The 16219-nt window shown below is 31.5% G+C and overlaps 1 protein-coding gene across 4 annotated transcripts in view; it reads right to left on the bottom strand.

Moving 5' to 3' along the window:
• The window catches only part of ths (thisbe), a 170839-nt gene that overhangs the window by 27754 nt on the left and 126866 nt on the right, over positions 1-16219 (bottom strand). For all 4 annotated transcript variants that reach the window (XM_089637085.1, XM_089637087.1, XM_089637088.1 and 1 more), the window contains 2 exons: positions 15432-15480; positions 8692-8824 (listed from right to left, as the gene is read on the bottom strand). In XM_089637085.1, coding sequence (XP_089493211.1) covers positions 8692-8824; positions 15432-15480 — 182 coding nt within the window. The remainder of the gene's footprint in view (positions 1-8691; positions 8825-15431; positions 15481-16219) is intronic.

Here is a 16219-nt window from a genome sequence, read left to right as displayed (position 1 = left end):
TCCTTGGTACGTGCATTTGTGCATTGCACTGCTTGTCTTCAATCTCCACATAACAAATTACAACGACATCTGTGCCCCAGTGATCGATGTAAGAAATTCTTAATTCCCATCAGGTCATTATTTGAGCTATCTTCTAGTAAAAAAAATCCCGCGCAAGAGCAAGCGTTCGTGCATACCCCGATATGCACAGAACCAACGTTTACCATACTACTAAAACAGCGTCGGGCGGTATCGAGACAGCCCGAAGTAGCCAAAACGGTGACATGAGCGAGACAGATTACAGTGATTACACTCTTAACGTCAAATTACGTGTTAGAGCAGTGCAGATACATAACCCATCCGTGCATTATCGAAGTGCTTTGACGGCGAGTGAATTTTGCATCACTTTGATCATGCGTAATCCAATGCGTTTGGAATGGATTCGCTTAGAAATACTAATGTTCAATGTTAACGCAACAAAATTAACACATTGGAACTCGTTCGCGGTGAAATCAAACGGTTTCGCTATATTTTCAACGATGAATTGAGTGTCCTTTATTTTCAAGATAATTTTGTATTATTTAATCAGTTATTTTACAAATATAACTTAGAAGATAGAATGAATTGCAGTAGGTGTTCCCATTCATTAATTTGCTCCACCTAAATTACAGACTAGGTACATTTTAAAAGTGAAATGCACTGCTGGTAATTACAGTCACGGGCCGCGTCTGACCCTGATGTATGACAGTGGGGCATAAAACTGAAAGAGAAACGAAGAAAATACTCTGAAAACTGTAGAGAGATAACTGAGGTGCACGTGTCATAAAACTTCATTTGACAATGTGTTCAAAATGCGGAGATCATTAATGAATGCAATTCCGAAGAAAATATAGAGAACAAAATTAAGAAAGGATCGCTTGGACTGTCTGGAAAAAAGAGTGCTACGAGTACATGTGACGCGGAAGTGAATGGTAGAGGTAGAAGTAGTCGGTGGCGCCAAAAAAGACATGACACGACCAAGAGAAATAAATATATTTGAGTAGGGTCATGTCAAGAGTAGAGAAGTAGCATAACAGTACAGTAGGTAGGTGTGAGCCTAGTTGTATGGCGGTCTATCCTACCTGTCTACCTCTCCGGGAAAACGATATTACTTAGTTGGTTAGTTTACATTAGTTAGTTGGTTAGTTATTTTCGACCGGTCGGTGACTGAGTTGGCATAGTGTGTTCGATTCCTCGGCTGGCTAAGTCCTCCATCACGACACAAGCAACATTTCCCGCACACTGTGCTGGTAGTGGGAGATTTTAAAATATTTTTTGGTTATTCATAACAAATGTTTGTCTTTCTTTAAAAAAAAGTTTTACAATGCGAAATGAAAATAGGACGATGTCCAATTGATTGCTTTTAAATTATAATAATCACATCTACTCGTCGACAACATCAGATGCTTTGAGAATATACCCATCTAAACATCGTCCAGCATTATTAAGTTATATATTATACAAAGTATGTGTGTGATATGACTGACTCATAATTATTATGCCAGATTATATTTCACGGCTAAACATTATTATAATGTGGGTTGATTTCGTAATGCTCCGTGAATCAAATGCAAAAACAAGATAACAATAATAATAAATTTATGTATTATTTATTGTAAACAGCTGACTAAATTGATTGATATTTTAGTAATTTTCTTGATGGAACAAATTTTTGATTGATTGGCGTAATTCTGCACATTTGTGAATATCAAGAAGGGGTTTCGAAATAATATCATTTTATGTAGTGGTGGTCAAATGATTATAATTATATTATCACAGATATGAAGGAATGTTATGGTAAGGTTTGTAGAATAGATAATGAGAAAGGATAGAGGATGGTGAGAGAAATCTAGTATCTCAGATCTGGTCACTAATACAGTTATGTAAAGACATTTCAATTGAATATTTAATCATGAATTATTGCGGTTTTTAAGTGAGTGAGTCTTTCTTGTACTTCTTCTTTCATCTAGCCTCCGACCCATATCCCTTCGCCACACATTGAATATGAAAATAATGTATGGTATAGTTCCACTGGTTCTGGGTAAAGGTATCTACTTTAATGTACCTTTAAATTTCCTTTAAATCATATATCCAAGAGTCAAAAACCAATAATGTTACACTACTTTTCAGGCGCTTGGTGAAAATAAAATTAACAAACCGAAATTACATAATAATTCAATTATTAGTTGAAAATCATGAAAACATGATTATTCTATTGGTAAAATATGCAGTGAATAATTGTATAATCGAGATTATTTCCTTGAAAATGTTTATTAAATGATAAGTTAAGTTATGTAAATTAAATTATCAATCCTAAACAGTAATGTAAAGTGAATCGTGGGCGTTGAGGAAAACCCTCAAATGTCAAATTAGATAGCAAATATAGGTAGATACAGACCTCACCTACCGCGGAGTGTTAAAATAATACAGAAATGATTAAACATCTTTCTACACTGTGACAAGTTAAAACATTCATTTGCTAATTAGGTGGTGTCTGGTCTGGACTTCGTGATGTTTACTGTAAAATATTCTTCAGCTGTCGCAACGAGCATTGGATAAATATACATAGCAAAATTATATTAGTATCAATAATAATAACTAGCAGTTAAAAACCCGCTCCGCGGGTTTTTGCTGCTAGGCCCTGCGGGCGGCACTTGCTTCGGCTGCGCCCAGTTTAAGTGATATTAACAACAGTTACATTTAATAGATAGATATTAGGTCATTCACAGAGAGAGGGTGAGTATATATTGTTAAAACACGGAACAGGAAGGAGTTAATGAATAATAACATGCTCAATTTAGGCATAATAAGAATGACAGTTGTTTGAATAAATGAAATTTTACGTATTTGTGATGGATTATTTCAAATGAAACACTATTATTGACTACATGTCTACAACTGATATTAACTGTTATGGTACCTAATATAATTTGCTCATAGGAGACTTGCAGTGCTTAAATATGTGTTACAACCGTCAATGTCTATAAGTTGAATCAATATCGTATAGTTTGTCACAACAATTAAAGATAGTTACAACAAAGTTGACTGAAATAATACATTATTAAATATTGATTAATTGTACCCGTGTTTATGGATAAAAGGAGGGTAATTGTGCAATGTGATTAGCAGTCGGTTTAATTAAAAGGTGTGAATTTTACTCCAACTGGTGGTAATTCTTTTCCTAAAACTGTTACTGTATCTAATAAAGTTTAAAGTTAGATTATATATACACCTTCATCAGGAGAGTAAAAATCTATATATAAAGGTAGATTATTACAATATAGCGCCCCTGAGGTGATATCTCACAAAAGCGGCGCCATGCAAATTGTCCAATTAATAAAGAAATATAATGTTTACATTTTATTATGTACGTATGCATTGATATACAATGGAAATAGATAAAATAATGTTATCCGATTAAACTTTATTTTATTAAAAAACAAATAACTTTTTTAACTTCACTTTATTATATACAACCAATACATGTTTCATGAACGAAGTATACACCGAAGTCAAAAATTAAATATAGATTACAATTGGAAAAAAGAAGTGGAAGGAGGGGGGAGGGGTAAGAGTAGGCTGGGTTTATAAGAATTAGGAATTACAATATGAAAGACCAGTTAAGTGGGAAAATATTTAAAAGAGAGTTTATAAAAAAAAATTCTTGTTAATTACATCTACTTTTATAAACATGTTCTCTTATTTCTAAAATTTCGAAATTATTTATTTGTGATGCTTTATATCCTGTGTGAAGTATTTTAAGACCTGAAATTTTTTTTTGCATATAACCATAAAACAATATATTCATAAGACAAATAACATTTAATAACGGTTATTCTAATAAATTGATAGTTGAAATACTAAATAAAATAATTAAACATATTATCTTCAAACGGTATTTTTACCCTAGTTCTTAAGATATAAATAAACAATGGCGTAGAATTCTGTTTGTGGATAACGACACTTCTAAAATTATATATGTATATAAACATTCCTGGTACTATTCAACCGGCGTTTTACACTAATAACAGAATGAATAAATATATTCTTAATAATTAATATAGATTAATAAGTAATATAGATATAGATATATAAGTAATATAGATTGCGAAAATCAAACAAAAAAATCAGGAGTTTATAAACTCAATTGGGCTGGATTGTAATTTATTTTACAAAGGTAGAACCAATAGAAACTTTGAAGTCAGAACTAAAAAACATCTCAGGGTTCTAAATGGAAATAGTGAATATGAGTTTGCAAATCATCTTTTGAATCACACTTTCGATAAAAATTCAGGTCTTAAAATACTTCACTCAGGATTAAAGCATCGCAAATAAATAATTTAGAAATTTTAGAAATTAGAAAACATGTCAATATAAAATCAGATGTAATTAATAAGCAAAAAAAAAATTATAAATAATAATGAAAAATGCCATTGCAAAGTAGAACTAAACTTCCAGAAGAAATCTTATTATTAAACACTTGATGTTCAAGTAATTTTGCATATTTAAATATACGCGCCAGTCATTTGATTCGTTTCTTCACCGCCAGAGGGGCGCTCTGTCGGCCACCTAGCCGCGATGCGTATTCGGGTATCGGCCATATTGAATTAACGCATGCTTTTTTTGTCAAACGTCAAACGTAATCACGTAATTGTGGATAATTTTCACTGTAATGTAATTAATCCAATGGATTATGAACTTTCTAAGACATATTTTCTTCGATATTATCCAAAAATTGTATAAGCAGAAACGATATTTTTTAAGAAATATCGTATTACATGTGGCGATTCTATTTCAGTATGAAATGGTGTCTTAATCTTTAAAGTCTTATTTAAACACAATTTGAATTTGACCAATCACAGGGCCTACACCGTCCAGACGCTGGAGTAATAATATTATCAGATTACAGAGTTAAGTATATCAACCATCAAACCTGGTAACCGGACAAATCAGAAAACTATTGAATATACGGTAATGAAAAGTTAGATAGATTAACGTTAGATTAGGTCAAGTTTTTATGAAAAAAAATTTCATCGCTTTTAATGATGTTTCACTTTTCAAAAGATTTGTCATGGAACCGTAAACTGATTTTTTTTGTGTTTTGAAAGCGATTTTGTGCGAAAAAGATGAAAACTGCTATGGTTAGTTGTTTTGTCATGCACGACTTTAAGCCTAACAAGTAATACGCCACTTAAAAAAATGGAGTAAAGTATTTATCGAAAGGTTTCGATAACGAAACAACGCTGAAAATACGAATAATTACCTTTACCTACCTTATTCAGTCAGATAAAAAGCTGCATAAAGCAGAAAGCAGTAAGATTCTTTGTTGATCGCTATTTCTACCGTGTAAAAAACTTAGGGCATATATAAATTAATTATTTTTATATTTATGTATAGTATTATTCATACCCATGAGAACTATAAATACCATTGACTTTAAAGCTAATATTATTTCTTCCAGTTATCGCGAATGCATGTTTCTTAATGTTGTCCCTTTGGCAGGAAGTTTGAAACAATAGAAATGGTTTCAAATTTCCTCTCATTTTTCCTCTCCCTCCTTCACCGGCAACTTGTGCGATATAAACCCAAGATTAGCTTCGACAACTACCAACTAGCTCCGTTCACCGAGAATCGTTAAGCCTTCAGTCTTGCGTGAACCTCCTATATATTTTTCTTCCTTTATAACTGCGCTAATATTGTTTCTTTGGTAAAGTAAGTTTTTGAAAAGAACTGATAAAAAAGCGTTACAAGGTTTTACTCATTGTTAACTATAGTCGGGTGAACTCTTTACCTTATTTCGAGAGCAGGTTATCTGGAAAGTCAATAATCAATTTGCGATCAATTTAATAATAAAATGCACTATCTGAAATGCGTAATTACTTTCTAAAGATTTTTTCCTAAACGTGTTGGTATAGCCCTATTTTTTAAGGCGAATCACTAATAATTATTTAGGTTCCAATGCTATTTTCTTTGTCAATCTATAGATTCCCTTTTAATGCACCAATAAAAAACAGCTTCACAACAAATTTTCACAGCCACAAAATTTAAGATTCCACTGACTGCAAAGTTATCTATGTCAATCTCTAAGTATTTAGTTTATAATTATGTTGGAAACACTTGAACATATTAATCTACCATGTTAATGAATTCGATAGACGCAACAAAAATGCCGATGAAGAGGATAATGTTTATAATTTATTATCAAATTTATAAACATTATTACAATTTTGTCATTCCTGTATCGACATATTACCTCTCGATGTTTATTTAGTGGTATTATTTATTTATAATGCCTGGCCACTAACCTCTGATGTTATAAACAGAAAAGATTATTTAAAAGAGCCACGAGGACTGTCCAGTTATTGAAAACAAAGACACGCTTGTAAAGTGGGTACCGGTAATGATGAAATAATTTGATAATGCTAAAGGACAAAAATGACGCAAGAAAGAATGTAAAAAAAAACTACTTGTGTGGTCGGTATTAGTTGCTAACCAGGCAAACACACGGCAGAACTGTTTTAAGGAATTAGTTAACCAATTCGTGAATTGTTAACTTTTTTGAACATATAAGAAACATGGTGTAGCACACATTCACCTAAGGGATTTCTGGATATTCCGATCAATTCATATTCTGGGCATGACCAATTACCACTCCTTAGAGACTAGGCTTAGAGTGATTGCTCTGATTAAATACAAATATATATATATATATTTTTTTTTTACTATACGGTTACATTAAATATGTAATACATGAATGGAAAATTTTCGAGATAAAAACAGTAAAATTATGGCAGTATTTAAAAGACTTAAAACTGACATTTGAAACAATCAATAGAGATAGATTAATAAAAGAATTAAAACATATTGGAAAAAGGTTTAAAAAAGTGGTTTGTTGATTATCTATCGATTATATGTTGAAAAGAATATGGTGGTATAACATCTGAACCACATCATACTAGTAAAGGCGTTCCAAAGGGTTCTGTCTGTTGTTCTTTTTATATATGAATTATATTGTTAAAGGTTTAAAGCATTGTGCTATTAAATTATTTGCTGATGATACATCATTATACATAGCCAGTAAAAAATAACAGAATGCCATTGAGAAAATGCGAATTGATTTACATTTTGTAACGCTTTTGTTAAACCAAAACAAACTAAAACTGAATTTTGCGAAAACAAAGTTTATGATTGTGGATACCCAAGGTGGAAATGAGCAGGCAATTCTAAAAATTGATAACACAACAATATAGAAAGGGTTGAATGATAAATTTCGTAGTTGATTTTCAAATTCTGTGAAGGTTCTATTCAAGTTCTGTTATATCTACCAGATTTATTCGTTTGGGGTAATAATTTTTAAGATTTTATGAAATTTACGTTTATAATTATTACGAGGGGCGACAAATATGCAACTATATGCTTCAACTCCACAAAACAAAAGGCACTTGGCTTCTATTTTTCAAGTCTTCTCGTCTTCAAATCTGCTTTTTTCGAAAGTAAGACGTTTAGGAAAAGGAACAAAACTAGGGAGAGGGCAAGTAAAGTAGCATCCGGATTTTTGGGATAGTCATAAAAGTTTCAATACTAAACACTCGTTTCATTTACAAATGCATTCCCTCGAGAAAAAAACCTCTCGTTGCATATAACATTAATATCATTTTTAATATTTCTATTTTGTAATGAAAATTCGTCGTGGAATTCCATTAAAATGATTTACTAAAACAATTAACAACGCTTGTGCACTAAAGTTTTTATTTTTGACCGTTACTGGTTTCTAACGGCCATCTTCAAACTGGTACAGTTTGTCCTTAAACTTTTTACAATTTTTGGATTATTAGGGTTTATGCAACACTGATTTTATTTTAATCAATTTTTTGAAATACTAATTTAACATATTGTGGTGTTTAAGATATTCTCAAACAATCGATATTATTACTTAATTAAAAAAAATTAAGTGTATAATTTTATAAATGTTAATTTGCGTCATATTTGTCGGGTATCTTTTACTGTTCTATGATAACTCGTGTTTACATAGAATTTTTTACCTAATACAAATAAATTCTTATGTGTATGTTTGTTTTGACGTGCACACAAAAGAAGGAGAAATCATTCGTACGCAGACAAATAATACGTCAAAACAAAGTACTAAATAAATTAACTTGTACGAGTTCGAGAATGTCGCAATTATTGTAAAATCCTTTCGAGAATCGCCGGTCATTCAGTCCAAATAATGATCTATATGGTAACATTTTTTGTAGAAAGGTTTTCATTGCACGATTTTGATTTTTTACTAGGCGTTTTATTTTCTGTAGTGAATTTTCTAATTAAAATAAAAAAAATGAAATATTTGAAACGCAATCTAAGATTGTAAATGAATGTAGAGTTTTTTTTAAATTATTTTGTTTTTTCATTTGACCATATAAAATCTGCAACAATTTTTTTAATTTTTTGGTTATTCTGATGGTGGAGTACAATCTTTCCATTTAATTTGTTTTGTGTATGAAGTTACATATATAGTTGTCGTTTTCAATGGAAATTTTAAAGATCCTAGATTACTAATATTTTAATTATTTAGTCTAGAGTTGCTCAGATGAGCGGTGATCTTCAGTCCTCAAAATGTTATTTTATTTGACCCATAAAAAAGAAAAATATGTAATAATTCGGTCCGGTACTTACAATATTTGTCTCCGGTATCGCTGCCCCTCGCAGTAACGGTGCCGTTGGGGTAGGTCCTCACATATCCATTGGAACACTTGCTGTAGAGCTTGACCGACCGAACCGAGGATGGTGCCGCACCACAGTTCACCACCTGCACAAACAGTACACAAAATCTATCGTTAAACATAATCTTATTGGGCACAATATAATGAAAGATTACCAGAAAGAAAAACGGAAGCGGTTCCAAGCGTAAAGGCAACACGACATATTATCAACGACGACTTAAAGTACATTGAGTGTTTGAAAATAAAGAGAAGAGAGATATTTGTTAAAAAATTATGACAAAACATTGAAAGATGAACGATATAAGAAAAATGGAAATGATTTCAAGCATAAAAGACTTCAGAAATTTGCTTCCAGACATGATTTTGAGTATGCAGGAAAAACTTAGAAAAGTCACAACCATTATAGATGCATTTAAAGATGGAGAGAGAGGGAAAATGAAATATTAAAGACACAGAAACTGGTTAAGAGCATAATAGACGCAAGAAAATATTCATGCCTTTCCTTCAGGATATGGAGAGACAGAGAATGGAGATATTGTATTGGAACAAGCATGCCATCGAGATGTATTTTGTTTCAAAATCATTCCCTTAAACACGTACACATTTAATAGTAAAAGAAGAATTTTATGAATAATACTGTCCACTATTAATTCTTTCGGTTTCCGAGGTGCCGCAGTGCTACTAGATGGGTGCGCTCTTTTAGAATTCTTCTCCACCAATGCACGGGAAGCCTAAGCCTAGAAATTAATTTGAAATTATCCAGTCACATGAGTGAACGAAATGAACGAATTGAACGCAAACAATTTATTAAACGACCCTAAAATGATTCGGGAAGTAAGGATTACCAAAATGGTGAAACGAGTACGAAATATATTGATAAAATCTACAGGTAAACATAATTAGCAAAACCAAATTCAACTGATACCATTTCATGATTTACGATCTACAGATTAGGAATTTGCGATTTAATTATCGCGTGCGAGCTTGTAAGGACGATTAAATATGTTGAAGAAAAATAAAATTCCTATAAACGATTTCTGAAAAAGTAATATCAAACAATTTTATCGGTTAAATTGATAATGTGGGTTGAACTAATATGTACACAGCTTACATTATGATTTATAAGTAAGATTATAAAGGTACGTTCAATTCGTTGCTTTGTACTTCCACTGAGCGGAAAACAAATAAATGTGTTTTGTCCCGTTAGGTTTTTCCAGATTAATTTACGTCGCTTACGAATTCATTCATCAACACAATGAGACAAATTAAATTGATGTGTTCCTAAATTCAACTTAAAAACTTTTTTTAAATTAATGTGTCATTAATATCAATTATAAATTTATGCTGTAAATAAAATAAATATTGTACCTGGCTACTTTATAGATAATATTTATACTACAAAATATCATTGTTTTCTTGACTAAAGTATTCAAATCGATATATTAACATGAATTGATTTTATATTAAACATTGTTTTAAACTATGATTTTACACTCAATTATCTTACTCTTGAACTGTCGATTTTTTGTTGTTGTTTTGAAATAGTTTAAATGGCTTTTATATTTAACATTTGTTTGGGTCTTCCGCTGTATTGAATCACCCTGAAAATGACCTCGGAAACACTGGTTAACTCTATATGTCTAGAAAAAAAAATAGACACTCCCATTTGAATCCTGGTGGTATGTATTAAATATTATCCATCGTGTGAAGAGATTACTGCAGATTTAGCACTATACGTAATTATTATATAATTATGTATAATGCTCCGGCCAAATCGTGGGTACCTACTAGCGCCCTTGAGGTGATTTCTCACGAAAACGGCGCTATATAGATTAGCCAAATATTACCATTATTATTATATTTTCCGACAATATATACGGTGATAGAGACTTCAAGACTGTTCGAAACGTTGCTGCCCTAGTATGAGGGATCGCAATATGGCAATACTACAAAAGATAAATACCAGATTACTTTAAAGTATCAGTAAACAAACTACATTACAGCAAAAAAACAAACAATTTAGCATTAACGCCTTAAAACAGGACCAAGCCATGGAAGTAAAGGAGGTGAAATAATCACGCCTGAGGTTGAAGTCATAACTTTTATTTTAATGCCTTAAAAGCGGTAAAGAACAATATATAGGTACGATCGTACATACAAAAACATTAATCACAAATAAACTATACTCAAATGCTACCTATTTGACAAAGAGTGAATAGATGTTATCATGATTTATTTTTGTGGTATTACGCCGTGTTGCGTTTTTTAATTCTACGTTTTAAATAGAGTTTCAGTATCCATCATCGGGACAGATGATGGATACTGAACGCGCCATAAAACCTCAAAAATATATCTCAAATCATACCACTGAATTAACAGCTGAATATGGTTTAGTTTAAATGGGACGAATTTAATAATTTCCTTACTTCGTATTACATTAATTTGAAGTCCAGTGTGATAACTAACTAGTTTAAGAAACACATACCTTGAAAAAACGCTTCCACAAACAAAGCATTTTACACGTCTTCGCCCATTACACAAGTATGCAAATCATCTAGAAATAGAAAGTCTCGGAGCAGCCATAAATTCCCAATTAATTCGGCGACATTTACACATCTTAATATTGTCTCACTTTGCATGCATATCGCAGGAGCCGCAGTGCCTATGGGGTCCTATTACGCGGAAAAGCCAAGTTACGGGGGGCCTCGATTACCGACAGTATGACAGACATAATTTATATTAATTTGTCTGGTAAAATGATATGCTCGAGGGTGTGCATTTGCATAATATGACGGGTCTTGCATCTCAAAGGCTTTCTGAGTGGAGTAGCTTACAAGTAGCATGCAAATGTATGTTAAAGTCTCGAGTGAGTGCTCTCCCGGACTCACCTGGTTATAAAAACATTGTAAATGTAACAGCTTATTCATGAATAAAAGCTCTCATTTATTACAGGCATCACACCAGTGCTTTTGCCACAATGTTATATGGACTTGTACGTAACACTTTACAAATGATATATCAATTTGGAGTAATGTTAATACCCGTAAGTCATTATTTTATTTATTTTATTTTATTTTTATTTTATTTTTGTTTATTGCAGAAACAAACAGTACATAATTACATGGATGACAATAGTTACAAAGTTATAAAAGTTAGTATAATAATTGGTACCAATGACATGTCGCTGACATATATACATAGGAGGTATTTTATACATTTACGGTTAAGTTACATTTTTAAGTTAAGTTAATTAGTGTGCTGGGGAAGGAGAGAGGTGTGTGTGAGTGTTTGTGTGTGTGTACGTGTGCGTGTGTGTCTGTGTGTGGTTGTATGTGTTATGTTGGCGAATTTAGTGTGCTAAAAAAGTTTTTCTTAAATAGAGGGAGAGAATCAAAAAATATATCGGTACTTGTGGTTGTTTGAATTGAGTTGAATGTTTGAAGGATGCGAGAAATAGGGGAATTGGCTGAATTATAATTTTATTAAAAGTACTTTTTAACTTGCTTATATTCAAACTGCTGTTTTTTTTTTCCTACTGTAAACATCTTAATTCTGGAAGAAATTTTGATTAAAGTGTTGGGCGTTTATAACATCTTGAGTAGGGGTACCTATAAAATATTCGAAATTGTAAACTAATAAATTGATTTAATTTTCAGCAAAATAAAATTTTCATTTTGATGTTTGAAAACACCGTTATTTTGTTTGTGACACGTGATTGTATGACTCTAATGTTTGAATGACTCTAAGCTTTTATAAAAGTATTTCTTCTTTTATAGACGAGATTTGTATAAGGTGAAACCACAGCGACCGAAAGAAATCAAATTGAAAACAAATATCTCGTGTAATATTTTTCTTGGTGTTATTTTGTATCATTTCGAACCCCGTGACCTCTGATTTTACTTTAGGTCTAATGCATTAGAATTTATTATAACAATCTCTTACTATCAATCCGTAACTTCGGATAACCTGATTCAATTAAAAACTGGTAGGCTTACAGCCTTTATATGCGCGATTATAATAAGTATTACTTGTATAGCGCACGGAAAGTTATATTGAACAGTCGATAAATTTCCTGATTGATTTTATGCGACAAATCAAATATCCCACCGATAACCTCTCGCCCAGTCACAAACGCTGCACACAATATATTCATAATACTTATTTAAATTGAACACAATACCAGACATTCAGACTACAGGGTATATTATTCGTGCGGAGCGTTGCGGTTGGCCATGAAAGCTTATTGCGGTGGGCCAAGATATATGTTCTTCTGAGGTTTACCTTCGGAACCAAAACTCTGACGAGTTCACGACAGATCTCTCAGGTCAGCGAACACTCAGGACTCAGGATAGCTAATTAAAACATGTTATATTAATAGGCGGTTTATTGAACGCGCTTATAAGGCTGCAGTATATTAATTAGAGCGAGATCTTTATGGATTATCGGCTCTGTCTCGAGGAAATAGAGTAAACACAAAACTCTAACAGATTCTTTATTTATTCATATACTAGCTGTACCCCACCACGCGTTGCTGCGGCTCAGTCTGTCTGTGTAGATAGAGAAACAGAAACATCGGTCAGTTCGTTTTTTTGTTTGCTCCGCGATTTAAAAAAAATAAATTTACTGCTGAATTGTTGAAGGGTTGGTTTACAATTCAATTTATTAAAGCTACAATAACCATAACGAGGAAGAAATATATACATTTTAAACCAGGTCAAACGTATTAAGCATGAATTTTTATTTTAGATTACATTCAATTCAACTATTGTAATACGCTTGATTTTAATCTGGCAATGTGTTGTGGGTATATAACACAATGTATAAGTTATTTTGTACGCAGTTTTGTAAGTAAGAATTTTTATTTTTAAATATTTTATAACTGTTTGTTTTACAACACATCGCTAAAAACAGGAAAACTTGAGTAAAATTACGAAGTAAATGTTTATTTTGTTGTTCGCAAAACCAATAAAAATGCCTAATTATAGAAGAAAACACAAATATTTTGACGATATTGGCCACTCGAACGATTGTTGGCATATCGTGTTAAAATTGCAAAAACTTCTTAAGTGATTGCTTGCCATAATGCGACAAATTTATGGAACCGAAAAATATGGGATAAACGGTAGAATCGATTGGTCGATGGTCGATTCATTTTCTTTAAACCGCCGTAAGCAATTTTATATGTTTCCAAATAAATATTTTGAGGAATGAAATTGATTAAAAGATCCATCGCTGGAGTGGTTAGATAAGTCTTTTTGGCGTCAAAACCCAAAGATTTTATTCGTTCATTAGCAAATAAGATGTCTTCGAAGTTTTTTTTATAATGATCTTCCCTTTAAAACAATTACTATACTTTCACCGTAAGATTCATCATAGAGAAACATAGCTTAGCACTGTTCTGATAAATAAGAATATTAAAAACCATGATTTAGTAATTGCAACGAGTCAGTGAAAATAATTTAAAGGGAATCGAACATTATTTTATTTTTATTTGCCTGTTTTAATCGTATCGATAATACAAGGCAGACAATTTGATAATCTTATGAAGAATTTAGTTATAAATAAGGTTGTGCTATGAATACATCTTAGTACAGGAGAGAAGATGAAGGAATTTGCCACTACAAATGGAAATATTTAATGTTTGGACAAATTGAATCGTAAATGAATTATTTTAAACATCTGCTCACATTTACATAAAAGCAGGTCGCATAACAGAGATAAGTGAATATCAAAATTTAATAAATTAACAATAAAAATCCCGTTTTATACTGTTATATAATGTAAATTTAAAAAAATTTACGTATTTTTGCACATCTGGCCACAATGGCCACTCAGAAATCAATAAAACACGAGCAAATTTGATGCTTGTAAAAGTAATGTATTCGTTTGAATTTGGTTTTATTTTAATACTAAACGTATTAAAAGCACATAATTTTTTATCACTTTAATCATATTAATTAGAATTTAAAATATATGAGCTTTAATACTTTATCCGTGCTTATCTTATCACAGGACAAATGATACTTAATTTAAAGTGATTCGGGAAATAAAATAAGTTAACAAAATTTGTACCTCCCAACTAGCAATAAAATAAATGCCGTGTCACTATTTGGTAATTAATAATAATTATTAATTTTGCTATTTTTTTAATCATAGTTAAAGTAAATTTTTCAAAAGAATAATAAAATATGTCTTTTGGTTAAAATTAAATAAAGAGTTTAATATTTGTACAGTTCTTGTTCCCTTTGTTTTTGTTTTTGATTCAATATTTATATATTGGTTTTAATTTCGTTTATTGTTTTTTTTTAATTAACTAACTATTAACTTCATTTTATTATTTTATCTTCAAACGAAATTAAATTTTATTCTTTATACTGTACTCAAATAACTACTAATATACCCACGCAAAGGCTCCTTTTTAGTAAATAATACAGCGCCCTTGAGGTGATTTTGGACAAAAACGGCGCTATAAAAATCTCTAAATATTATTGTTATTATTTATTATATTTATATTTTTATAACTGTCACAAAGTTAAATCAAAACATTCATTAAAATAATAACATGTATTGTGTCGAAAATAATATATTCTTCTTCGTGTTAAATGAGTTCGCAACCCCAGAATAACCAGGGTAGAGTTTTATTAATTTATTTTTAAGCACATTAAAGTAAATGTAAAAGAATAGGTAACTTACCATCAGGAGGCAAAAAAATATCGTCACTGACACGGCAAGCTGTGGTAACCTGAAATAAAAATAAATTTATTTTATATTAATAAAAAATAAATTTTAAAACACTGAAACAATAAATATTAATAACAGTTTTTTTCCATTTTTTTATTGGCTTGCAGGATGCCACAAAGAAAATAATTCCTTTTAACCTTTTTCATCTTTGGGTACGCTGTGTTGAGGGACAGTTTGAGGAAAATAAATTCTGGGAAGGTAATTGTGCGAATAGTATAAAAGGGATATGTGGGTCACTGTATACCGGACTGTAGACGGAAATAAGAATCGATCCCTCCAACTGTGGTGCAAGGTGATGGGTCAAGAGAGTCCGGCTGGAGAGGTCAAACGGACTCCTTCAATTGGCCTTTTCCGATCCGACCCGCCCCGTAGTCGGTTTCAGACGTGTTCACCACCTGAACTAACTTCACGTCATCAACCATTTTAACTTATTTTAATATTCGTAGAGGGAAGAAGCATTCATGGTAAATATGTATTATATAAAACGTGAATTTCCTAGAAGGACAGTTAATATGTATAAATAAATGAAAATAATTTAATAATCCGAAAATAATGATACTAATTTTATTATCAAAAATAAAATGATTTAAAATGTACCTGAATAAAAGTGTTAATACTATTGGATAGTGGTAATAATAATAATAATTGGACGATTTTTATAGCGCTGTTTGGGTGAGAAAAGATCACCAAGGAATGGGTAATAAATTTTTATTAGTAAGTAAAAATCGTAATTCGTGACC

This window comes from Hesperophylax consimilis, chromosome 11 (genome assembly GCF_061612785.1).
Source record: "Hesperophylax consimilis isolate HC1 chromosome 11, BYU_Hcon_1.0, whole genome shotgun sequence".
Taxonomy (NCBI): Eukaryota; Metazoa; Arthropoda; class Insecta; order Trichoptera; family Limnephilidae; genus Hesperophylax; species Hesperophylax consimilis.
This window is presented reverse-complemented; position numbering and strand designations above follow the sequence as displayed.